The sequence below is a fragment of the Diospyros lotus genome, chromosome 7 (genome assembly GCF_014633365.1).
Source record: "Diospyros lotus cultivar Yz01 chromosome 7, ASM1463336v1, whole genome shotgun sequence".
Lineage (NCBI taxonomy): Eukaryota > Viridiplantae > Streptophyta > Magnoliopsida > Ericales > Ebenaceae > Diospyros > Diospyros lotus.
Window position 1 is genome coordinate 17,152,431 of NC_068344.1, and position 27,519 is coordinate 17,179,949.

Sequence of the window (27,519 nt, forward strand, 5' to 3'; positions counted from 1 at the left end):
GATGCTGGGGAAAGAATCTATTTTAGTGAGGCCCAGTCCCAAACCCCCTTTCCCCTGCATTGTTTTATTCCTTTATGCATAATCCAAAAGAAAAGCAATGGAAAGATAAAAACAAAATCTTACAAACAAATAAAGGAAATGAAAAGCCACTAAATTCTAGTACATTTGGCAGGGAATAGGTTGGGTGTTTGTTCACATGCTTCATTAAATCTGTCATATGGAGCATGTTTTGTAACACACCATGCCTATGAAATTAAATTAGGATTTTGCACATTGGTTGGCCTTGCAACATAATTTGTGGAGCTACAAACTTGAGCAATTTTTCACTCCCAATACGTTGTCCTGCAAGCTGTGGAGAATATGCCTTTTATTACTAATCTTAAGCCACTGTAGGTTGTCTCCCATTTATTCTGCTGGGAATATGTTATTCTAATTCATTGTAGAAAATATTGGCTGTAATTTAAAATGGCAATCCAAGTGTGCACATTTTCTGAGTTTCACTATGTAAAGCCAACGGGTTCTATTTAGGAAGCTTAAAAAAAGTAATGCAAGTTTTGGGTAAAATATATTGGCCCAAAGAATACCAATTGGCAAAATTGCAATTCCCTGCCCCTGTCACCTTGTCATGCGAAGCCGCGAGGGACTCTTCCCATTAGATGGACATCTCTTTGATACCGTTGCTTGTGGTAAGGGCTTCAATTTTCGTTTTGGTCTCAACTCTAGTCTTTGTTATCAAGGTTTCGCTTTTCTTGCACCTCTTATCATGCACGTGCACACACACACAGATCTCATAACATGCAAGCATCTCCCTTGCAAGTCCACCTTGCTCTCTAGGGTCTTCCTTAGCTGAAATGGTGAATGCATATGGCATGAGTCTAACTGCTTAGTAAAGCCATATATGGTATGCATACACTTAATTAATGCAGAAGCACATACAAGATGATGGCAGCTTCCTTTTTAAGAGCATATATCGTTTGTGGTACTTGTTTTTCTGGTTTGTCTATTGGTATTACTTTTATGATTCTACACTCAACATTACTTCTGAAAAGCTTACTGCCATAGCACCCATTGCTGTTGCGTGAATTTAACTTTAGAAAACACAATTCCCTCATTCTTGTTGAGAGATAAATGTGCCCGAGTTTTATGCTTCAATTGCAAAAGGACAGAACCTTCAAGTACCAGAATTGTTGATTGATATATCAGTTAATTACTTTCAATAGCAAGTGAACCTTGATGCCATCTTTTTAACATGAACATTGAGCAGCATTGTTGTAGAACCCCTTGAACCAAAGCATTCTGACTGTGTCTTGCAAACTGCTGTGGAAAATGAGTAAAATGGACTGGAGAGAGAGTTACTTGAAATAATGGATTAAATCATGATAACATATTTGATATATAGACTTGCTTGACCCTAGTGAGCCAATGGTTCACTAAGAGTCATGCATTGGTCACAAGCCCCCATTTCAAGTCTTTACAAGATGTCCTAAACACGTTTAGAATAGATTGGGCATTTGAGATGAACTGAACAGGCACATGTGTTGTTCTTTTCATCAACCCCTCTTAAGCATTCATGTTGACGGGTTCCTATACCTTTGGTTAGATTGTTCCTTTTTCTTCTTCTGTTCATTCCTTGATTGCACATCTGGTGTTATTGTATTTTTCTATCTTTTGGGGATGCTTTGTACTAGGGATGGATGTTCTTTTTCAAGGATTCACATTTTGTGTTTTCTTGTTGCTTTTCTTATGAATAAATCTCAGCCTTCCTATAAAATAAGTAGGCATGTGTTAGGAGAATGGGTAGAATGGAAGAGTTTACTGCAAAAGAAGTAATGGAGGACTAAAGAAAAATCAGTGGGAAACTCTTAGGCATGACATAGAATGTGATGGCCTTAAAGAATATATGCTCATGGATAAAGATGATTAATAAGTAGAATTCATGTAGCCAACTTTAAGTCTTGGTATTGTCGTTGTAGTAGGTGAGATTATATCACTTCTTGTGAGTTGACCAAGTGACTCGACTTGGGAGTCCATGTATAGACCAAATTGGTGTTGTCACATATGACATACCAAGTCATATTATGGAATCTTTGCATGGATCTAGGGCATCTATGTAGAACTAATGGACCTTATTAACAGCTTCTTTTAGCCCTTTTGGTTGATTTCTACTATACTCATGGTATGATGTTAATTTGAGTACATGACTATGCAAAGTTTAGTGTTATCCAATGCCAAATTACTCTTTGATTGAGATGTTGTTGCTTCTTGGTATATTCATGGTTTATTGTGGGCTTACCCTTAGGATGTGAACACATAAAGGGGTTAGATTGTAGTGAAAACAATCCTATGTGAATCTAAATCTAAAGTTGCATGAGGACATCTTTGATATTTTGTAATGATAATGAACCTAAACGAAATCTCCTTGGTGAATGAGCTTAAAGTGACAACTTCTTAGCGATCCCTTTTGATAACAAGCTCATTTTTTGGTTATCAGGAAAACATTAATATGGCTAGGATAAATACATCCACTGTTATAGGAATAAATGAAAATATACTATGTTTCCCTGCTTGTATCTATCAGATTGTATATTACTTGATTGGCTTTACTGTAATGGTGGATTATCCTAACTTTCTCTCATCGTGTCTCAGATAACCATCCTTGAACCAATGATTATGGGGTTACAAGATATATTACCAAAATCTATTGGCCTTCTTACTTTTGATGGAGGAGTAATAGGTAAGTGAGGGTACGATAATTAATTTCTCTTAAATTTAATTCCATAAATATGTTAAACTCTTTGTGGTAATGATATCATATGGTAGATTAGAAAGGCATGCATTTTTCTACTTTACATGGAAGTTACTTCTAAACTAAATAAAGAAAATGCTATATTGAAATAGAATGTTATGGTCCATTAATAGATCTTAATATTTCGATTTCTTGATATGTTCTAGGAAGTTGAAGTTAAATCCCATAACTTCTTCCTTAACATCATATATGAAAACAGTCAAGTTTTGAAACTTATTATTATTGTTTTCCTTTTCAAAATGTTCTTGATAAAACAATTTCCCTTTTGAAGTTTCTTATTTGGGAGTGCTACGCTCGGCTTTTGGAATTGTATTGAGGTCCCCTTTGATTTATTATTTGGGGAGACCTATGAAAGAAAAAAAAAGGAAAATGAATGTGACATCTGATAGTTCTAGTGATTAACACTAAATGATGTTCTTTATCAATTGGGTAACCATGGAAAACGAAGGGTTAAACACCCAAATACAAATCAAGTGATGGAGGGAGTCTTCCAATTTGATGGTCCCATATTGGTGCATGGTTATTGGAGCTAGGCTAGGTTAGAGCAATGGCTATTCTAGCATTGAAGACTAATGGAGACACAGTGGAAGCTATTAACATGGGTCAAATGGTGTTGTGTTACCACTTGGAGCTATTGATGTGTTTGAATAGGAGAAGAGGACATGTCACATCTTTTGCTTCTAGTGACATCTTAGGTGTAGAGGCCACAATTGCTAACCAAGCCCTTGGAGGTAACAGAATGAGGACACAATTATTGAATTACTATGTCCATCTCATGCAAATGGTTGAATCTATTATAGGATAAGTATCTCATTTCTTTATTTTTTTTTGCCGAAAAGATTTTCTATCTTCAATGTCTTGACACATGGCTAGCATGTTTAAGGATTATGTGTAATATGTATGTAGTAACACGTGTTAAGTAGGACGACTTTTTTTTTTTTTGTTGTCTTAATTCATTCCATCTTGAATTTTTAGTTGCATATTAAATCTTAAGTTTTTTAAAGAGGGATAACACAATCTTTTAATATTGAACGTTTAACATTTGAACTTAAATTGCATTAACTCATGCAAAACAAAAGTGCTCAATAAACATCATGTTGAAGAATAAACATGTTGTATATATTGTTGATTATAAGGACATTTATGTAAATGAGTATATTTCCATTATTGTATTCATTAACCTTGTATTACTCAGGAAGGAATAGTCAAATATTTTTAGGATAAATTTCATAGACCACCCCTAAGGTTTGTTCGAATTGCATCAATCACTCCTGTGTTTTTTAAAATGGCACCGACCTCCCTTGAAGTTAATAGAGCATGAAAAATGACCATTTTATGCTCATATTTATATCTTCCTCTCTTTCTCTTTTCTTCTTTATCTCCAGCTCTATTGCCTCTAAAACTCACCAAAGGTCATGACATAGAGCTTTCATTTTATTAATTTTATTTATTTTCATAATCTCAAATGTTTAATTATTTTATCTATTATTTTTACTATTTTGTAGGAAGATTTAATTTATTCCTTGTTTTAGAATATTTAGGATTCTTATTTTGTTTTTGACTTAGATTTATTGTAAAATCCTTTATAAATAGCATGGCCTTAAGTCTATTTTAGTCAATCAATAACATTACTTTATTCCAAACAATTGAGAGAGTTTTCTCTAGTTCTTGCACCTTTGTGCTTGTGTGAGGGTTAGCAATTGACTTTTCTTTGTTTATCACGCTATTCGCTGCGTCAAGTAGTAAAAGAGCAAGATTTTTGCCTAATCTGATGGCTTGTGACAACGTGGAAGGCAACCAACCTGCTAACAAAGAATAGGGTTGCAAACTCTTTGGACTATAGTTCGTAGACAAGGAGAGACGATTCAAAGATTGGAACTAGGGTATGATGACGTTGTCACTAGGCTTGATGTCCTTTTGAGGATTGCCAAAGGAAACCAGAATAAAGATAGGCATGGTGTTTGTGATGTCAATCGAGCCCAACCTATTGGAAGACTTGTAGCCACAAACAATCGTAAGCAATTGGCCTATGATGAAGATTCGAGTGATGAAGAAGACGTTGCTAACAACACCAATCTTAGGCAAGGTAATCAATGCGGAGGAAGAGCTGATCAGGACGCCTATATTCTCAACTTAAAATGGAGATTTGTAGTTTTTCTAGGGATTTAAATATTGAGGACTTCTTAGATTAGATTGCTGAAGTCAAACAATTTTGAGTACATGGAGATGTCGGATCACAAACTAGTCAAAATGGTGGCTTGCAAATTGAAAGGAGGAGCTTTAGCTCAATGCGATTGCTTGAAAGAGATAAGAAGATGAAAGGGGAAGAATCCTATCTCTACATGGGAAAAGTTGAAGCAGTTTCTTTGCAAAAGGTTTCTCCTCTAGATTATGAGTAATATCTCTTTCAGCAATGCCAAAGATGTCACCAAGGTATGAAAACTGTTAATGAATATATTGCTGAATTTTTAAGGCTCGCAGAAAGAAATCACCTCATGGAAATTGAAGGGCAGTAAGTTGCAAGATACCTTGACAGCCTCAAACCTACAATTCAGGATATAATTGGGATTCAAATGGTGTTGACCTTGAATGAAGCCCATAACATGGCCCTAAAAGCTAAGATGATGGCTCTAGAAAGAGGGTGGAATGAAGTTGCACACAAGGCATATGGTGGGGAATCCTCACAAGTTCAGATTGAAAGGAATTGAGTGACTTTGCAGGAATCAACTCCTCCACAAAAAGAAAACAAAGCTGCTGGAAAAAAAAAGGAAGTTAGTGAATTGCTCAAAAATTCTAATCCATATGCTAGGCCCATTCTCAGAAAGTGCTTCAAGTGTAACCAACCAAGGCATCGTTTTAGCGATTGTCCAAAGTGGACGGGAGTGAACATTATCGAATGGGAAGAAGAGGAAGATCCTGAAGTTTATTGTGAGCCCAACGATGATGAAAAGCATGAAGATGATGGTAACGAAGCAAACTATGTGATTTGAAAATTGGTGGACTTCGAAGCAAAATGATAACTCTCAAGGACACCAACTTTCCAAACTCATTGTACCATCCATGGTACCTCATTATTGATAGTGGTAGTTGTGAAAATATTATTGGTAGGGAAACAATGAACAAACTACAACTTCCAACTAAAAAATACCCAAATCTATACTCTATTGGGTGGATCAAGGCAATGGGAAAGATGCAAATAATAGAGCATTCTTTTTGGGAGGTCACGACAATTTGATGTGGACGCTCAACACTCTGAGAAAGACAACATGTATATGCTACAAAAGGAAGGTACGCGATATTCTTTGTTGCCTATGAAGGGGAGTACCTTACCCAAAGCTTCTAAAGAGGAGGGGAGGACTATCTTTACTTACAGTTTCTAAAAAGGAGTTTGAGGCTGAAACTAAAGAAACCAAGGAGATTATGCAATGCTGGTTAAGCAATGGTTAATGGTTGCGAAAGAGGCAGAGCCACTAGAGCTATTAGAAGCAATCGAGCTTTTACTTGCTGAATTTCAAGAAATAATCCCCGAAGACCTTCCAAAAAGATTACCTCCATTGAGGGATATCCAACATCATATTGATCTCATTCCCAAGGCTAGTTTACCAAATTTGCCTCATTATAAAATGAGTCCTAAGGAGAGTGATGTCTTAAAGGAGAAGGTGGAAAAGTTGCTATGAAAGGGACATATTCGGGGAAGCATGAGTCCATGTGCTATTCCTGGGTTGCTCATGTGGAAGCATCTAAAGTTCTGTTATAACGTGTGCTTGATGTTTCTGTTTTATATCTCATGTTTTCAATTGTTATGTGTTGATGTTGTTTAAATTAGTTATCGGTTGTAATGAGGCAGTGCCTCCTTTGAATGTGCTAAGCTGTCTATTTAAACAGCTCACGCACTCATTGTTTTTAGTTTTTGAATCCGACAGTTCGTATTACTGTCTCTCTCTTGTATCTCTCTCTCCAGTATTGTTTCTATCTTTATGTAAACCCTAGAGGTACTTTTACACGGTATCAGAGCCTGATTGCTCTAACCTAATGGCCTTATCTTCCTCCTCTCCCCCTCGATCTTCCTCCTCCTTGTCAACTGCTACTCAGTCGGAATTTTCATCGGTAGCTAAAGCTTTTAATTATATCCCGATCAAGCTCGATTCCAATAATTACATTTTCTGGAAAGCTCAAATTCTCGCCATAGTTCGAGCTTTTGATCTTGTGCCTTTCCTCAATAAGTCATCTCCTCCATTAAAATTTCTACTGAATTCTGAAGGAGAAGAAGTAGCAGTCAATCCAGAATATCTGAATTAGATTTGATTAGACCAGCTTCTGCTAGGATGGCTCTTTTCCACCATTGACAAAGAGGGGCTTGTGTAGGTGATTCGCTGTGAATCATCTGTCGAGGTATAGATTTCTTTAAAAAGTTTGTATTCTCGTCAAATAACAACTAAATCATTCCAGTTGAAACAACAACTATGATCTATAAAGAAGGACCCACTTTCTGTTAATGACTATATCCTAAAGATTAAAACGGTAGGACATGCTTTGGTAGCCATTGGAGAACCGTTAAATGACAAGGACTTACTACTCGTTATCCTCAATGAACTAGATCAGGAGTATGATATAGTTGTGAGTTTTATAACCTACCAAATGGATGATATAGATCTAGAAAAGGTGCAGTCCTTACTCCTGATGCATGAACAAAGATTATCGGCCAAGAATTCTCTTAATTCTATTGTAAATTTTGATTCTGTGTCTACTATGCATGTAAATGTGGCGTCAGTTCCTAGTACACAGAATAACAACTTTGGAAATAATAATATAGGAGGATATAATCAAAGAGGGAGTGGATTTGTTAATAGAGGAGGAGGCAGAGGTCATGGGAGAGCATCTAACAAGAGAGTTTATTGTCAGTTATGTGGAAAACCAGGACATTTTGTGGATTGATACTATCATCAATTTGATAGGAATTTTCAGTGTATGCCTAATCAAGGTTTTGGTAGAGCAGGTAATGGAAATCAGTCATAATTTGGAGCTTACATGGCCTCCTCTAGTGATTCTAATGGAGCCTACATGAATGATACAGGTTCAATACAAGGATCTCACTATGGTAGTCCTTCTAATCCTAACCCTTACATACCAGATGACTATGTTTCTCAGCCTATTTTTTCAGATCCAGCTTGGGCTTAAAGAAGTCGTTGTATGGGCTCAAACAAAATATGTTGATGATTTGTTGAAAAAGGCTGTTATGCAAGATTGCAAGCCTTGTGCAACTCCTATGGCTGTTGGAAATTCTTTAACTGATGAAGGAGAGTCTTTTTCTAATCCATCCTTATACAGAACCCTTATTGGCTCATTGTAGTACTTAACATATACCCACTCTAACATAGCTTTTACAGTTAATAAGTTGAGTCAATTTCTGTCCAAGAAACAATTGGTTGTTTCTAGATCCGTTGGGGAGGCTGAGTACTGAGCAATTGCCTTAGGAATAACTGAGTTGATGTGGCTGAAATCACTGTTTTTGGAGTTAGGCTATCCATGTCCTGCTACTCCTATAGTATGGAATGACAATTTGGCTGCTAAGAGCATGGCTGAAAATCAAGTTTTTCATTCTGGAACCAACCATGTCGAGATTGATGTTCATTTTGTTCGTGAGAAGGTAGAAAATGGTGAAGTGGAAGTTAGATATGTTCCAACAGCAGATCAAGTAGCTGATTTTCTTACTAAAGGATTGTCTAGAGACCGGTTCATATATTTGTGTCAAAAACTTGGGTTGAAGGTGTCTCCTGTATATGCTGATTCAAGTGGTGATACAAGACTGTTCAAGAATAAATGCTCAATCTTCATGAAGCCTGATTTGAAGGGGAGTGTGGAAGCATCTAAAGTTCTATTATAATGTGTGCTTGATGTTTCTATTTTATATCTCATGTTTTCAATTGTTATGTGTTGCTGTTGTTTAAATTAGTGTTATCGATTGTAATGAGGCGGTGCCTCCTTTGAATGTGCTAAGCTGTCTATTTAAGGAGCTCACGCATTCATTGTTTTTAGTTTTTGAATCCAGCAGTTCGTATTACAGTCTCTCTCTCCAGCATCGTTTCTATCTTTACGTAAACCCTAGAGTTACTTTTACAGCTCGCACTAAAGAAATATGGGAGTTGGAGAATGTGTGTCGACAATAGTGTGATTATCAAGACTACCGTGAGTTACAACTTCCCAATTCCACGGATGGATGTCATTCTTGATAGTTTAAGTGGGTCTAACGTGTTTATCAAGACTGATCTTTGAAGTGGATATAACCAAATCCGAATTAGGCTTGGAGACGAGTGGAAGACGAATTTTAAGACTAAAGAGGGGTTGTATGAAAGGCTCGTTATGCGTTTTGAATTTACTAATGTTCCTACCACTTTCGTGCAGCTTATGAATCAAGTACTCCAACCATTTATTGAAAAATTTATTGTGGTGTATTTTGATGATATCTTGATTTATAGTCCTTCCTAAGAGGAGCACATTATGCATTTGTGAGATGTGCTAACTGCATTGAAGGAAACCAAGCTTTATGTTAATCTCAACAAGTGCAGCTTTTTGACTTCAAAGCTATTGTTTTTGGGATATGTGGTGAGCTCGCAAGGGATCCATGTTGATGACAAAGTAAAGGTTATTTGAGAGTGGCCTACACCCAAAACTGTGGAGGTAAGTAGTTTCCATGGTTTAGCTACTTTTTATAGGTGTTTTATTCGAAATTTTAGTAGTATTGTTGTGCCTATGACTGAATGCCTAAAGGGGAAATTCCATTAGGATGAAGTGGCAAAGAAAAGCTTTTCCCTGATTAAAGAAAACTTATGTACCGCACCCGTCCTTGCATCACCAGATTTTGACAAGCTCTTTGAAGTTGAATGTGATACGAGTGGTGTTGGAATCGAGGCTGTTCTTTCTCAAGAAAAAAGGCCAGTTGCATTCTTTAGTAAAATGCCTAGTGACTCAAGATGCAAATGGTTAACATTTGACAAAGAATTCTATTCCATTGTGAGGGGTTTAAAGCATTGGGAGCACTATCTAGTTGTGTGAGTTTGTGTTGTATACCAATCACCAAGCATTAAAGTATTTAGAAAACTAAAAACGAATCAGCAGTGATATGCATGCTAGGTGGTCTACATTCCTTCAAAAATTCCCTTTCAAACTCATTCATAAACCGGGTGTGGAAAACAAGGTAGCTGATGCTTTAAGTAGGAGAGCGGAATTATTGTTGACTATGAGTCATGACATTATGGGTTTTGATTAATTGAAGGAATTGTATGTGGATGATGAAGATTTCATGGAATATGGGAAAAGTGTACCTCTAAGGAAAAGGCAGAAGACTTCCATATTCATGAAGGATATCTCATGAAGGGAATCCAGTTTGTGTTTCCCACATGTAATCTTACTAATTGATAATAGATTGCAATCCAGGTTAGGAACCAAGAGAACAACGTTTAGAGTAAGGTCCTTTGAGCGAACAATAGAACTTGTCCCTACAACCCTTGATAGAGAACCATCGACAATTTTGATTGTCCAATTCTCATAACAAGGGTTAAACTTCTTCAACTACTTAATGTCTTCAGTCATGTGATTGGATGCTTTCAAGTCAACAATCCACACATTTGATTGTTCATGTTTTGCATTGAGAGCCCCAATGAAATTACCTTTATGGGCTATTGATCCGGAGGCAACTACAGTGGGTTGAGTAATTTGTGACTGTCCGAACATTTTCTACAATAGTTCCATGTGTCCTCTGTTGAAGCTACATTGCCATGACTCTTCCTCTCACGGGCAGGTTTCCAGTCATCAGGCTTACCATGTATATCCTAGCAAGTTTCCCTTGTGTGGCCTGTTTTGCGATAGTGATCGCACCACAGGCGCCCCTTTTTCTATTTATTGTTAGAATTTGGTTGCTGATTCCACTGAGTAGTTAGGGTTGAGTTTTCCAAACTTGGAGTAGTAGAAGAAGTCTTCAGCATAATTTTCCTCCTACTCTCCTCTCAATGGACTTCCGAGAATGCCTCCCTAACACTCGGTAGAGGTTTTGTGCCCAGAATTCTTCCTCTCACTTCGTCAAGGTTTTTATTTGAACCTATTAGAAACTTATGAAGTCTCTTTTTCTCAATGATCTTCTTATATTTGGTTGCATCTCCTGGGCAATCCCACTTGTGTGTATCGAATTTATCCAGTTGAAGCCAATATTGATTGAGTGCATTGAAGTATTGGGTAACACTAGAATCCCCTTGCTGTAGATCATCTATGATACTCTTGATTTTGAACAGTTCAAATGTATTCTCCACATGTGAATAGGCCTCTTTAATGACTTCCTAGATCTCATGTGCCATTTCATAAAGCAAGAAACTTTCGCCAATTTCATTGGTCATATAGTTTCTGATCCAGGATGTGGCCATAATCTTCTTGGATTTCCACATTCGAAACTTTGGGTCCTCCTCCTTTGGCTGACTTGCAACTTCGGTGAGATAATCATCCTACCCTTTTCCGTAGATGAACATCATCACAGATTGGGACCATTGGAGGTAATTGTGCCCATTTAACTTGTGACCAGTGATGGTGAACAGATTGTTATCCATTGCTCCCATGCTGTTGGTAGGGCATGGGATGATCTCTGAAGATGTGCTGCTCTTTTCAGCCATGGTGAGGTTCTCGGGTGTTCAGGGTTTTTTTAGGTAAACAGAGAGTGCTCTGATACCATGTGAGAAAAATGAGAAGAGAAATTCTTTGATAATCTGATTCATCAAATATCAGTCAAATATATACGGTAGAACTTCCTATATTTAGCCTACTAAATCATAGGACTAATTGATATATACAGTTGTATTATCTATAGTCCACTTAATTATAGGACTGATTTGGAGAATAGGACTATCCTAATAGGATTTCTATGAAATCTGCAGGATTCTTTGCTGAAATCCAACAAATAACTAGTTTCCTAAATTAACTCCTATACAAGAGGAAACAACTAATGCCGAGATTTTCCACATCCTCATTTACCTTCTGTCCATCAGGATTGCTAGGATCAGGATCTGGCAGGAGATTTCACAGATTTCATGATGATGGAAACGAGGTCAAAAGCTTGAATTGTAGCCAAAATCTGAGCTTTCTAGAATAGGTAATTTTCAGTATCCAATTGGATAGGACTGAAATTGAGAGCTTTCGCAATTGAGGAGAAATCAATTTGCAATTGAGAAATAACAGGATTCAAGACTAAGTTTTGAGATGTTTCATTTGAAGAATGCTCATCATCTCTCACCATTGATGTAAATCATTAGCTCTGATACGATGTAAGAACTAGATAGAAAATGAAAATTGAAGAAAAATGAAGAGAGAATCAAAACTGTAGGGACTGAATTGAATGAACATTACAGCTAGAGCATTGAGTTTATGTACTTCTCTCTGTTATTCAACAACTGACAACAAACAGAACACTGGTTGTGTTTTCTGTCTGTAACAAACAATCTGACTGCCACATAAGCGAAGTAAGAAACTGAAAATAAACTGTAAATAAACTAAATAAATTCTTCTTCTATTCTCTAGTTCCTCTATCCTTTGAAATTAGATGTAATATTCTCCTTAACAAGTATAAGTAGTTTCATGAGATTCAAACTCCTTATCTAGTTGAAATTTATGGGTTTGACTAATTAATTACATGTGATATGCTTCCTGATGCCTATTAGGAATCATTTGTATGAATTTCCCAAACCATTAAAAAAGGCTTCCTTTTTCCTAATGATTTCACATACTACATTTTAATTTTGTTTACCTTGGATTTATGTTTAATTTTCATGCTTTAGGTTGTTTGAGACTTGTCAAAGAACATCTCAATTGGGGTTCAAAGTCAGAACTGAAAACAGAAGTTCTTCGTGGAATAAAAGAGATTGGAAGCATATTATATTGGATGGGACTTCTTGATATTGTTTTGGTGAGTTTCTTATGGTTGTGATTTTTTTCATAATACATGGGAAACCTCATATGGACAGGCAGTTAAGCTTCTTTTAACTTTCTTAACCAAAGCAGCTGGAGATTCTGCAAATTTTTTAATTTGGCATTCTTTGCTGAAAGTTATTGCTTTATGGCCTCAAATTCTTATGGTAGAATTCAGTACAGATATTTTACTGTGTTTGAATCATTAATAATGCTTAGATAGTTGGTCTAAAAGATACATACATTGTACTTCTTTTCTATTACCGTGTCGAACGTGTTTACTTCATTTAGAGAAGTTCATAAACTAGTTGGTTCATGTCTAATGTGTGGAACAAAGTAGGTAATTTTTTAGTTTAGAACACGTGCAGATATTTTTGGTTTAGGTGTTTCCCTCAAAGAGAAGTTGAAAGGTTATGGATTTTCTTATTATACTAAAAACATTTTCTTGTGTAGGCTTTCTTGATTCACCCACCACTGTTTCTAAAGACTTGAGCTTCTAGGAAATGACTCAAATGAGACCTTTTTGTCCTTTTCTGCTTGCGGACCAAAGAGAAACTGAGGATCTAAAAAGAATGCATGGGAGGAGAACTTGCCCACAATTTCAAAGTTAGTGGTGGGTATGTCTAGACTGAATTAATTGATGACCTCCTGAAACAAAGCACCGATACATCTTAAATTCAATCCTGATGTTAAAATTTGAAGTTATTAGAAATTGGCCCAACAAAGTATACCAAGCCAACCAACAGAAATTGTGTGTTCTTGTGTAAGTTAGGTTGCATGTTGTGTACTGCTAGTTTTGTAGTATAGTTTATATTGTAGAAAATAATATTGCAATTTGACACCTAACAAGTTATTATTATAAGGGCTAATCATGAAAATAATCCAATTTTTTTCGCGAAATTGCAATTTTATCCAATCCTTTAAATTTTAACAATTATGTCCAAATTGGCTTAATTGGGTGCAATTTTATCCAACATGTAAAATCGATTTAGAGAAAATGTGTTCATGTTGACTTGGCATCCCAGGTATTATATAATAATAATATTTGTGAGACCCACATGTACACATAAAACTCATTAGAATCACTTGGTACAGCAAGATATGCTTGTGGATTAGATTGTGACACACTACTAGTTCATCCAAAATTTTGATTAGGAACTCTTTAGGAATTTTTGTCAAACCTATGATAACACTTATCAATAAAGTGTCCAGGTTTTTCACATAATTGACAGTAAATTCTTCTAGCGTTAGATCTGCCATGTCCTCTACCTCCTCTATTCATAGGGCTACCTCCACTGTGAATAAAACCTCCTCGATTGTGAATAGCTCCACTTCCATTTTTAGACCAACAGGATGCAACATTTGCATTCATAGATGATGTAGTAGTATCAAAATTGAGAACAGAAGACATCGAAGCTTTTTTAACAGCCAGCTTTTGCTCATGCATTAACAAGAGATATTGAACCTTTTCTAGATTTATATCATCCATTTGATATGTGATAAGACTAACAACAATTTTATAATCATTGTCTAGACCATTTAGAATGGCTAGAAACAAGTCTTTATCATTAAGAGGTTCACTAATGGCTACTAGTGCATGCCCTATGCTTTTGATTTTTAGAATATACTCATTACGCGTCGAAGATCCTCAAACGATTTAAGTTGCACACAAAATCAGAATTGGGGTAAAATCACATAAAATTGGGATTTTAATTGGTAAAATTGCATAAAATCGAGATTTTAATTATGCTTTAAATTTTGAACACCCTGTTTTGATGCAAACTAACAATTGATTTGTGATAACTTTAAAATCGCATAAATTATGCAAACTAACAATTGATTTGTGATAAGTTTAACCATGTTTTGATTATGGATTGATGAATGATGATAAATGGACTTAATATTTAGAAATTTCATATTATTTAGTATTTTTGAAATTGATAGATGAAGTAATTTTGAAATAGATACATACATTTCATTTATAATAAGGAATAATCAGATTATTAAAAAATATTAATTTATTTTTTATAAAATTATGTTATTATAAACATATGTTTACAAAAATGAAAGGGTATTTTTAGTTGTTTCTAAAATCTTACGATTTTACGATCCGATTTTATGGACCCTTTTTTTATCCCACTTAAAATCCCGATTTTAACTATCTTGGCTAGTATCCAGCTTGATAAGAATGAAATTGAATGCCTTTGCAACAGCAGAGAAATCTGACTGACAGAGAAGAGGAGGATTGATGCTGAGATGAAGAACTACATTCTTGATTTTCTGCCATTGACGTTTGTCTATGGCTTTGATACCATGAAGCAAAGAGCTTCAAGGTGATAAAGAAGAAACTGAAAGGAAATACGGAGAGGATTTTCCACTGAAAAATACTATCTGTTCTCAAGTTTTAGAAATAAAAGGGTTAGCTGAGTGTTTATATTCAGCTACCCTTGATAACAACTTGCATGCTGCAGCAAGTTACAACAACCTAACTAACAAGAGATAACTGTCACAACAGAATTAAAACCAACCTAACAGCACTCTAACCGTAACATAACAAGAAATTACAATTAAACAAAATTAACAAAATCAACAGCTTGCAGGAGCAGGACCATGCCCGGTAGTTGCCTCCATCCAGCTTCACCAGGCTTATCAAAAGAGACAGATTATCGGCAGGCATTGCAGCTTTGACTTCTTCACAGAATTTTGAGTTGTCTGTTACACCCGAGGACCGAACCTCTTCTTGCGACATTCTGCCCAGATCGTTCCTCCCTAGTTCTAGCCTAATCATGGCTTTGATACCATGTTAGAATATTAGACAATTAGGCTAGAATGAAATGGTAGGAGAGAGTACCTACCTCACAGCTCCCCCCTCTTATTTATATATAAACTAGAAGATACAAAATAGGAATCCTAAAATGGAAACTATGTACATGGAAATTATATATTTTACAGCATATATACCGAACATAAAAACTGCTGTCTTCCCTAATTCTTACCTAGTAAATCTGCTGCCATAATTTCCTGTCATTTTTTCAACCTTCCCATAATTAGTTCCAGTTATACTCCCATGATTGTCCAACATTTCTTTTGAAAATTTTTCGAAAAAAAGGGAAAAGCTAAGGGTTGTTTCTGCAATTTCCATTTTGTTTTCCTTTTCTCAGCCCCCCCCCCCCCCCAAAAAAAAAAAAAGAGTAACTCCTAAGTTTTATGACAAAAAAATCAAAACCAGAGCTGAAAACAAACTAAAGATAAAAGCATGTTTTCATTTTTTAACTGACAACAAAAAAATAAAATCTGAAAGCAGAAAATAGAAAAGTAGAAGATTTTTTAAGTGCTCCCTTGTATTATTTAATAAAGAAGTCCTGGCAGAATATTGGCTCATTTACAATGATGGTGTGTATTAAATTTAATTGCCGGCTCCTCAGTTTCTGTTTCACATATGCTACAGAGAGAAGTAGATACCATGCATTTCATGCAAACCGCTCCATGGCTGGGCTTAATTCCTGGTGCTGATGGGCAAATAGTGCAGTGTCAAGAAGGGGGAGATGGCCCTTTAGTCACTCTCTTCAAATCAGCAACAGCTGCAACTGTGTCAAATCATGGGTTCTTAAATCCAACATCATTCTACAGCATGACAAAACAGGCTGAAGCTGCTGGTGCGTTCTTGTCTACCATTCCTCTTAAATTACTGATTAATTGGTGTCCAAACCAATGCATAAGCTCTGCTACTGGATGGTGATATTATATTTTGAACCCTATCCAATGTTCCAGAACTTGAAAGTGAAACATGTGTTATATGTACTGTATATGTATGCTTGTCGAAGTTACTTCTAATTGATTAATGGTGATTTTGTGCACTGCCATCCTAAAATTGCAATGATAGGATGAAGTTAGAAACCTCTCTTGTCAACTGTTAAAAATTTGAGTATAGAAGTAAGTTTTTAGATTTACTTATTTTGCTTCACTAATAATTTAAAGATCATTCCAAGTTCGTTACCGAAGAATTTCTCCAAGGAATTTCAGTCTTCTGTTCATCTGTCAGGTTGGAACCGGGACATAGAACGTACATAACTTGGACCTGTCAGTGCGACATTAAGATTGAGCATTTAAGCCAAGAGTTAACAACATCAAAAGATTTGAATAGGAGATAAATGGTTGAGAGAAGAACAAATGACCTCAATTGTAATAGAATTGGAAACTGAAGTCACTTGATGTATTATTTAGTATTAGATCAGATTGCAAAACAAATTACTATGGGAGTATGTGACCTGTAGAAGATCTTTTATAGATATGCTAGACTAGATAGCATAATATTAATTTTGTATAGACTAATCATAATTTCATTTCTAAGATCTATGTCATGACCCATAAATCACCTTCAGCTAGCACCTTTGGATGAGAATCTATGGTGTTACAATGTAGGTCTCGAATATTAAAAGAGGGGAGTTTGTCATGATCCAATCTTGTATTGATAATATGTTAGCAAGGTCTTGTGTATATTACTTGGTCTCATGAACCCAACAAGTACAACGTGAAATACAAAAATTCCTATTAAACTATATGCCTTTGCCTCTAATATTTTTGTTGAATAAGTCACGGATACACCTACCAATTTTACTAAATCAGTCTCCAGTTTGTTTGGAAAGTAATCCGTATCCTTTACAGAGTTTCTAAAACAATTCTGTGAATATTTTGTTTCCTTGTACAGTGTATAGATCATGTTTCCATTTGTTTGTAGTTGTAGTTTCCTAATCTATAGTTTCCTAAAGTTGTAGTCCTCTTCCCTATTAATAGGGAATGCAATCCCGTGCATATTGATAAGGGAGAATGCATAGATTCTCCACTGTTCTTCCCTTATTTTCTACATGGTATCAGAGCCAAATCTCTTTGATCATCGATTGTGAGCCTTCATTTCCCCGTTCTCTTCTTTTGAAAGCCTTCATTGCTACTTTTTCCTTTGTTCTCTTGTGTTCTTTTCTGCTAAACCCCCTTATAATGTCAAAAATCTCTGAAATTGCTACTCCTATGTCTACAAAAGAAGCAATGCCGATTGAGCAGCCTACGAATGGGGCTTCAATCAATGAGCTATCCGTCATGCACCATTCTTACCATCTTGATGGTGGGAATTATCTCCAATGGTCCTAGTTGGTAAGAACCCTTCTGAAAGGCAGAGGGAAATTATCCCACCTTACCAGACTAGCACCTAAAAAGATAGATCCTCACTTTACTACCTAGGATATGGAGGATTCAATGCTGATGTCCTAGCTATAGAGTGCAATGCTCCCCGAGGTAAGTAAAAACTATATGTTTTTATCTACCGCTAGAGATATTTGGGAAACAATAAAGAAGACTTATTCTAAGATGCAAGATGCCTTAGTTGTGCATGAAATTAAAACCAAAACTAGTAGCACAAAGCAAGGTTCCTTGACCGTAATTGAATATTACAATCGGATGAATGGGTTGTGGCTAGAATTAGATCACTACCAAGATATAAAAATGGTGTGTAGTGAAGATGTTATCATTTTAACCTCTATGTTAGAAAGAGATAGGATGGTGGAGTTTTTGGCAGGACTTAATCCTGAGTTTGACCAAGTTAGAGCACAAATACTCAGCCGGGAGAAGATGCTATCTCTGAATGAGGTTTATTTTATAGTGAGGAGTGAAGAACACAGAAGATTAGCTATGTTTACCAATCATAAAATGGAGGGATCTGCTATGGTGACTAACAAAGTGCAGGGTCTATGGATGAAAACTCAGCAAGGCAGAGATCAGCCTACACTAAAGCAGACTAAGGAGGGGCTTTGGTGTTCCTAATGTAAGAAACTGAGGCATACAAGGGATACGTGCTTCAAGCTACATGGTAAGGAGGTAGTTCTTAATAGGATAGGAGGCTTTAAGAACCTGCAGCATAAAACTTAGGTCAAATCTTACCTTTCAACCAAAGAATCAGAGGAACCTACTGGAAAGGCTGAATCAACGACTGCCATAGATCTAGGAGAGTTGAATGCAGAAGAAATTGGGAAACTAAAGTCCTTCTTAAGGACGCTTCAAGGTGACTATTCTTTGGCTTAAGTAGGTATGTGCCTTAATTCTAAGTCCTTTAATGCCTCATATACAACTAGGAATAATCTTTGGATCTTAAATTCTAGAGCCATCGATCACATGACACCTAACCTAAAATTCTTTGAGACCTTTAAACCAATATCTAACTCCGGAAAAATTATAGTTGCTAATGGTCAAGCTATCCCTATAGTTGGGCAAGGAAATGTATGTTTGAACCCTTCACTACCTACCCAACAATTACTTTATGTGCCTAGCCTCTCCACCAATCTACTTTCAGTTCACAAGCTTGGCCAAAGCCTTAATTGCTGTGTAATATCTCATCTCATGATTGTGTGTTTCAGAACCTAGCCATAGGGAAGATGATTGGTGCTGCTAAGGCACTTAATGGGTTGTACTACCTATGAAGGAGCAGTGAGCCACCTGCAAGAGATTAGCCTAGCTTCAATCACTCCTCTTCTTTGCATACTTCCACTCAGTCCAATATGTGGCTTCAGCATTTTAGATTAGGTCATCCTCCTTTCCTTTTGTTTAAATCTATGTTTTTAGACTTGTTTAAAGGGGTAGATATCAATATGTTTTATTGTGATGTGTGTGAATTGTCCAAACACCATCAGGTGCCTTATGCTATTAGCAATAAACTTTCCGTGTCTCTTTTTTCTTTAGTACATTCTGATGTTTGGTGGCCTTCTAGAGTTCCTAATTGTTCTGTGGCCAAATGGCTTGTATCCTTTATAGATGACTACACTAGGATGACATGGGTTTACTTACTCAAAGACAAAGCAACCATTAGCAACATTCTACCCTTGTTTCATAGAATGATTCTCACTCAATTTGGGTTTTCTATTAAAAGGTTTAGAACTGATAATGCAAGGGCCTATTTCAACCATCAGAATGGAATTGTTGAGAGAAAGATGGGGATTCTCCTAAATGTTGCTAGGGCTCTCTTACACCATCATTCAATTCCTAAAACCTTTTGGGGTGAAGCAGTGTTGACATCAACCTATTTAATCAATAGGGTTCCCTCAAGAGTTCTAAATCAACTCTCCCCATTTCAATCTCTCTCTACTCACTTTCCAGAAAATTGGTTTGCATACTTCTCTCCCTCTTAAGCTATTTGGTTGTGTGGCTTTTGTCCATGTATCTAAACATCATACGGATAAATTTGATGCCCAGGCCCTTAGGTGTGTATTTCTTGACTATTCTCCTACTCAAAAGTTGTACAATTGCTATCATCCTCCTACCCGAAAGGTCATTGTATTTAAAGATATAACTTTTGTTGAAAATCAATCTTTTTTCAAGGTTCCTACTTTTGGTCCTCAGGAGGAGAGTGTTCCTATTGATCATGATCTTCTTGTTCTAGAAGAGTCTCAGCCCTATCAACCTGATTCTTTTTTGGATCCTAACTCCTTTGATTCTCCTATTTATTCTAATCCTAAGACAACAAACTCAATAGGCTTCAAACCTTATTCTGATCCTCCAATCTCTGTTCTGACAAAGATATCTCCTGTTCGGTTCAAAGGCTCACCATATGTGTATAAAAGAAAAGAACAGCCTAACCCAGGTGCTTAGCAGGATCCATCATCTACCCCTCAACCAGGTTTGGAACTCACTCAAAATTCTGATTTGCTTAACCCTACTGATTGTTCTAACCCTGAAAACTCAGACCTGGATTTGCCTATTACTGTTAGAAAAGGTGTGAGAAGTTTTACACAGCATCTTGTAGCCAAATTTGTTTCCTATCATAGATTGTCCCTGAACCACAAAAGTTTTTTGTGTTCCCTTGATTCCATAGCTATTCCTAAGGCTATAGAAGAGGCATTACAGAATTAGCATTGGGTACAAGCTATGCAGGAAGAAATGAGAGCCGTAGAAAAGAATAATACCTGGGAAATGGTGCCTACACTGAAGGGGGTTCAACCGATAGGGTTCAGATGGGTGTTTAATGTGAAATACAATGTTGATAATACATTGGAAGGATACAAAGCCCGATTAATGGCTAAGGGCTATACTCAAACGTATGGCATAGATTACTTGGAGACATTTGCACCCGTGGAAAAAATGACTACAGTAAGGGTTCTCTTATCTTTGGCTAGCTGTTATGGCTGAGAGTTGATGCAGCTAGATATGAAAAATGTCTTCCTACATGGTGACTTGGAGGAAGAGGTATTTATGGACCCCCACCTGGTTTTCCTAATGAAGTTGCAGGTTATGTTTGTAGATTAAAGAAAGCTCTATATGGATTAAAGCAATCCCTAAGAGCTTGGTTTGATGGATTCTCAAGGGCTATGAAGGCAATGGGGTATTGGCAAAGTAGAGGGGATCACACCTTATTCATAAAGCATTCAAAGAAAGGTACTCTAACAGCCCTACATGTTTATGTTAATGACATAATTGCTACTCGCAATGATAAGGATGAGCAGAAATTGTTAAAGGGAAATCTGGCCCGAGAATTTGGCGTCAAAGACCTTGGTAGGTTCAAGTATTTATTGGGAATAGAGGCTACATACTCAAAGGAGGGTATATTTCTTTCCCAATGGAAATATACTATGGACTTATTGGAAGAAACCAGATTGCTAGGTGGCAGGGCTGCAAATACTCCCTTGGATCCTAACTTGAAATTAGGACCAAGTGAAAGTCCATTGGTTGATAGAAAGGTTGATTTACCTATCCCACACTAGGCCTAACATGGCTTTTGTTGTCAGCTTGGTGAGTCAGTTCATGCATAGTCCCACTGAAGAGGATCTGTAAGAAGTATGGAGGATTCTGTGCTATCTTAAGTCAACACTTGGAAAAGGCCTATTGTTTAAGTCAAGGTAGAAGTTGGAAGTCGGGGGATATACTGGTGCTGAATATGGTGGTTCACTTGTTGATAGGAGGTCCATTACTGACTACTGTGTGTTTTGGGGGGAAAATTTTGTGTCATGGAGAAGCAAAAAACAAGGGGTTGTGGCCAGGTCTAGTGCTGAAGCAAAGTTTAGGGCAATGGACCTTGGATTGTGTGAATTACTTTGATTGAAAATTGTGCTTAGTGATTTGAAAATACTCGGTTATTGTTCTATGGAGTTAATGTGTGACAAGCAATCAGCAATCAACATTGCTCGCAATCCGGTGCAACATGACTACACTAAGCATGTTGAGAGCGATCGCCATTTCATCAAAGAAAAACTAGACATTGGAGAGATTTGTTTATCCTTTCTCCCATCAGAAAATCAGCTAGTTGATTTGCTCACCAAAGGTTTACCTCTCAAGCGGTTTGAAGAACTTGTAAATAAGCCGAGAATGATAGATATTCATTCACTAGATTGAGGGGGAGTGTTGAATAAGTCATGGATACACCTACCAAGTTTCCTAAATCAGTCTATAGTTTGTTTGGAAAGTAATCCGTATCCTTCAGGGAGTTTCTAAAACAATTCTGTGAATATTTTGTTTCGTTGTACAACGTATAGATTATGTTTCCATTTGTTTGTAGTTGTAGTTGTAGTTTCCTAATCTATAGTTTCCTAAAGTTGTAGTCCTCTTCCCTATTAATAGGGAATGTAATCCCATGCATATTGATAAGAGAGAATACGGAGATTTTTTCCACTGTTCTTCCCTTATTTTCTACAATTTTCATTAGTGAAAACTATATTGTTAGGATATTTAGCAAATAACCTACACAAAAATAACATGGATTAACTGTTAAGAGGAGATATGATTAGTTAATATAAATATATAAGGATGACTGTAATCATTAATCTCGAAAAATAACTGTCAAAACTAGTTCTGTGGTAACAAGATTGAGATGAATTTTCAATTATGCAGGATCATCAAGTGTACAACACTTTACGAAGATAGAGTTGTCAAGGATAATTTCGAGTATAATAAACTTCTTGACTATATCAACCAAGAGAGTTCATACTGGATCATTATTGTCAACAATCATATCTCTATACCTTTTATCAAAATCTCATATGATCAAGTTTGCTCTTGGCATATGTGTTTAGAGTGTTGGTTGATTGACTTCTTTAAGACCTATCTTGTTTCCATGATGGTGTTAGGCATAGAAAGATTCTCCTCTAAATTGTATGCAATTTTTCAACTATTTGTGTCATGACCAGTCCCACATCAATAGTCTCCTAGGGATGTCTTAAGTATATTCCTTGGTCCCATAAACCCAATAGCCACCTTCATCTAAGCACTTTTGGGTGTGGACCCATGGTGTTACAATTTGTATATTATGGGCTTTTAGCTTGTTGGCAGGATCCTAATCAACTTTATGCCATCTGGGCTTAGGGCTAAAAACATTACTAAACACCACGTTATTTTATGTATTTCATAGGATTTAGTGGTTGAAAGAAATGTAAAATGAGGTACTTAGGAAATATTTTCAGTTATAAAATAGGTTGTCAATCGAAATATTTCTTTTGTTATTGTCATCCCCCAAGTTGTGAGCTGGGCAATCTTTGAATTCGGGTGAAATCTCAAGAAATAGGATAGGAGTTGAGGAAGAAAGAGAGAACGAGATAGAAAATTAGAGAGGGATAGAGAGGAAAGAGAGTGTGAGAATTCTGTTATTCCGAAAACTGCTTAACTCTTTTATAACAACCTTCTTAAAGGCTGCTGCTTTCAATTAGGTAGCTAATTGTCAGTTAAAGAAGTTGTGTTGTTCTAACCACTTGCTGTTACAATTGGTTACAAGAGTTCACCCCAATGACTAATCTACCCTTGGACCGTAACAATTCCCCTCCCAATGAGAAAATTCTTGTCCTCAAGAATTTAAAGCAAGTTGCTCGCTCATGGGAACTGCTTCAACAAATCTGGCAAGTATTCCCAAGTGGTATGATCAAGGTGTAGGTGTGTTCATCGGACCAAGACTTGAGTGATGGGTGTTTTTCCCTGGTAAATTACCCTTCTTGTCCACAATGGTCTGGGGCTTTATCACGCCTTCAAGATCTTCTACCATAGGGGGCAGAACTAGACTGGTAGAAGCATTAGGTCCCATTGATTTTTTTAGCAATGAGACATGGAACATTGGATGTATTTTCACTCCCGCAGGCAACTACAACCTGTAAGCCACCTCTCCCACCTTAGCCATTATGGTATAAGGCCCAAAGTATTTTGGGTTGAGCTTCAATACTAGGGCGGTTGAAAAAGTAGGCTGTAGGAAGCGTTTGACCTTAAGAAACACTCTGTCTCCCACTATAAATGACCTGTCACTCCACCTCCTATTGGCAGTCTGTATCATTCAATTCCGAGCTGCATCAAGTTCCCTATTTAAGACTGTTAGTACCTCTTGTCTCTATTGTAAGTAATGCTTAACTTTTGCCATAGTGGTTGGAGAATTAGGAATGGTTGGTGACAAGGGAGGGTTGTAACTGAATTTTGCTTCAAATGGTGTTCTTTTTATAATGCTATGGTAGCTAGAATTGTGCCACCATTACGTTAAAGACAGCCACTTGTTCCAACTCTTGGGCTTAGTAAAACAAAAGCACCTCAAATATGCCTCAAGGCATTGATTCACCCTCTCAATTTGGCCATCGGTTTCCAGGTGGTAGGCTTTCAACATGTGCAACCCTACTCCCAAATTCCTAAATAGCCCCTGCCAGAAAGTGCTTGTAAAAATTTTATCCCTATCTAACACGATGGACTTAGGAACTCAATGAATCTTTATCACCAGCTCTAAGAACAACCGAGCCACTTCTTAAGTCGAAAAATGGTAGAGTTAGGCTAAGGAAATAGGCAAATTTGGTCAACCTATCCACTATCGCCAAAATTACAACTTTCTCTTCCGACTTTGGTAATCCCTCTATAAAATCCATAGAGATTCCTTCCCATGCCTGATTCGGTATAGGCAACGGTTGTAGTAACCTGGGGGAAGCTACCTGTTCATGCTTACAACACTGACATATCTCACATGATAACAAATACTTCACGAGATCTCTTTTTTGTCCTGGCTAGAAAAACAATTGTCTTACTCTATAATAAGTAGCTCACACACCCGAGTGGCCTCCCAAAGGTGAACAATGCAATGCTTGCATAATTTTTTCCTTTAGTAGCTCATCATTCCCCACTACTAGCATTCCTTTGAGTCTGATCACTCCATTGGAGAGGGTATATCCCTATGGATCTTTGGGTTGAACAACCAACTGAGTTGATAATTTTTTAACCAATCCGTCTTCTCGTAACTCCCAGCAATATCTTTGATCCAATCAAGTACCACAGCTATGATGGCTTGGTAAATCCCCTTTTCCTCTCTTTGTGATAGGGCATCTGGCACCAAATTCTTTTTTTTTTTCCTATATTGGATCGTGTGATCCAACCCCAATAGTTTTGATATGCCTTTCCTTTGTAAATGGGTGTGAAGTCTTTGTCAAAGCAGGAATTGGAGACTTTCATGATCAATCTTAATCACAAAGGGGTTCCCTTCTACATAGTGTCTCCATCTATCCATAGCCACCAAAACAACAATCAATTCCTTGTCATAAACACTCAGCTCTAAGTGCCCAGGAGCCAAAGCTTGGCTGATATAGGCCAAAGGCCTTCCTTCTTGCATAAGTACAGCCTCTGCTCCGCTATCACATGCATCTATTTCCACAACGAAGGGCTTAGAAAAGTCAGGTAGTACCAAAATCGGCACTTGAGTCATAGCCTTCTTAAGGGCCCCGAAGGCTACCTCAACTTTGGGGTTCCAATGAAAATTGTCCTTCCTGAGCAGCTCAATAAGAGGCCTACTTATCACCCCATAATGCTGAATAAACTTTCTATAATACCTAGTCAACCCCAAAAATCCCTGTAGCTCTTTGATTATTGCAGGTTTGGTCCAGCTTACCATAGCTTTTTTTTTCTTTTTTTTGGATCAATGCTTACTCCCTTTCTAGAAATGACATGGCCCAAATATTCCACATCCCCTTTGGCAAAAGTACATTTTGACAACTTGACATACAATTGATTAGATCTAAGAACTTCAAAGGTTGTTCTTAAGTGGGATAAATGTTGCTCAAGGTTGGGGCTATAGTTGAGTATATCATGAAAGAAAATGAATATGAATTTTCGTAGATAAGGACTAAAAATTTGGTTCATCAAGGCTTGAAAAGTAGCTGAGGCGTTAGTGAGTCTGAAGGGCATAACAATGAACTCATAAAGCCCTTGGTGTGTTCGGAAGGCTATTTTTAGTATATCTGATGGCTTCATTTATATTTGGTGGTATCCGACTCTTAGGTCCAATTTGGAAAGATTGTAGCGCCTGATAGTTCATCAAGTAGGTCCTCAAAAATAGGTATGGGAAATTTGTTTTTAGTGGTGTTGGAATTGACCTATCTATATTCCACATAGAATCGCCATGTGTCATCCTTTTTTTTAACAAGGAGCACGGGTGATGCATAAGGACTTTGACTGGGTTGGATAATGGAGGTAGCTAACATCTCCTTGACTTGTTTTTCTATTTTTGTTTTCTATATAGGTACATAGTAGTAAGATCGGATATTCACAGGTTCGATGTTAGGTTTTAGGTGTATAGAGTGGTCAAAAGGCTTTTGAGGCAGTAGGGAATTTATTTCCATGAATAAGTCCTTAAAATTTAGTCAATAGTAAGTGTAAATCATCACAAGTTTTTACCTTGGTAAAGAGGTGGATGATGGCTGGGCCGGAGTTCGCCTACTACCCTTCCCCTTCTACTCCTTCCTCCCATTCCATTGTTTGTATGGAATAAAATTGGGAGATCTGCCCTCTTTTCTTCTACATTAGCTTTTGTAGCTTTTTCCCAGAGATCATTTTGCACTCACCTTGTTCTAGGATGCCCACCAAAGTTAACTTCTTCCATTCAATCTCAACGGTCACCTCCAATTTGTTGAAGTCAGAAGTTAATGGACTTATAGTTCTCATCCAATCTACCCCCAAAACAATATCACATGCCCCTAATTCCAATATCCTCAAATCGGCCATAAACTCCACCCCTTGCATCTGCCACTTGAAGTCAAGGCACTTGTAATGGCTGTACATCATGTCCCTATTCGGCACAGTCACCAAAAAGGGGTTTGTTTCTGTCAACTCACATTTAAGACCTATAGTAGTAGCCTTGTTCAAGAAACTATGATTGTTGTCACTATATATCAGCACTATTAATCTTCTTTTCCCCACCTACCCTTTCACCTTAATGATTTTTCAAGTTGTGCCCCCCTTCAACACATCGAAAGAAATCTCTCCTCCTTCATCCCCTTGTGCCTCCTCCATGGTGTCTTTGGGAACTTCCTCTACCATTCCTTCTTCTTCTTCTTCATTCTCTTCAGCAGACCCTTCCATATTCAACAATTGCCTCCTACATTGATGCCCTGGATTGTACTTCTTCCCACATTTAAAACATAATCCCAATTGTCTCCACTGTTCTATGGTCCAATTCTTATTTTCCCCTTGATTAGATGGAATCTTAACCCCTCCTTGACCTAGACCCAACGCTGCAGCTTTGAAATTACCTCCTAATTGTTGATTTTGGGTTAGGTTAGGCCTCATCCAGACCTTATTCTTCTTGAATGTCGCCTCCAAAGTCAATTCTTGCAACTTGGCTTTCTCTACTACTTGTTTCACCGATGTTGGCATCATCATCTTAATGATAGGCCTCAACTCATCCTTCAATCCACTAATGAAACTAGACATGAAGTATGGTTTTGTTAAGCTCAGTTGAGAGATCCATAGTAACGCTCTTAATTCTTCGAACTTCATTTGATACTTTG

The 27,519-nt window shown here is 37.1% G+C and overlaps 1 protein-coding gene across 1 annotated transcript in view; it reads left to right on the forward strand.

The window, feature by feature from the left end:
* The window catches only part of LOC127805582 (protein PIR), a 134,484-nt gene that overhangs the window by 83,299 nt on the left and 23,666 nt on the right, over positions 1-27,519 (forward strand). The window contains exons 13-15 of the mRNA XM_052342336.1: positions 2,647-2,734; positions 12,622-12,749; positions 16,200-16,407. Coding sequence (XP_052198296.1) covers positions 2,647-2,734; positions 12,622-12,749; positions 16,200-16,407 — 424 coding nt within the window. The remainder of the gene's footprint in view (positions 1-2,646; positions 2,735-12,621; positions 12,750-16,199; positions 16,408-27,519) is intronic.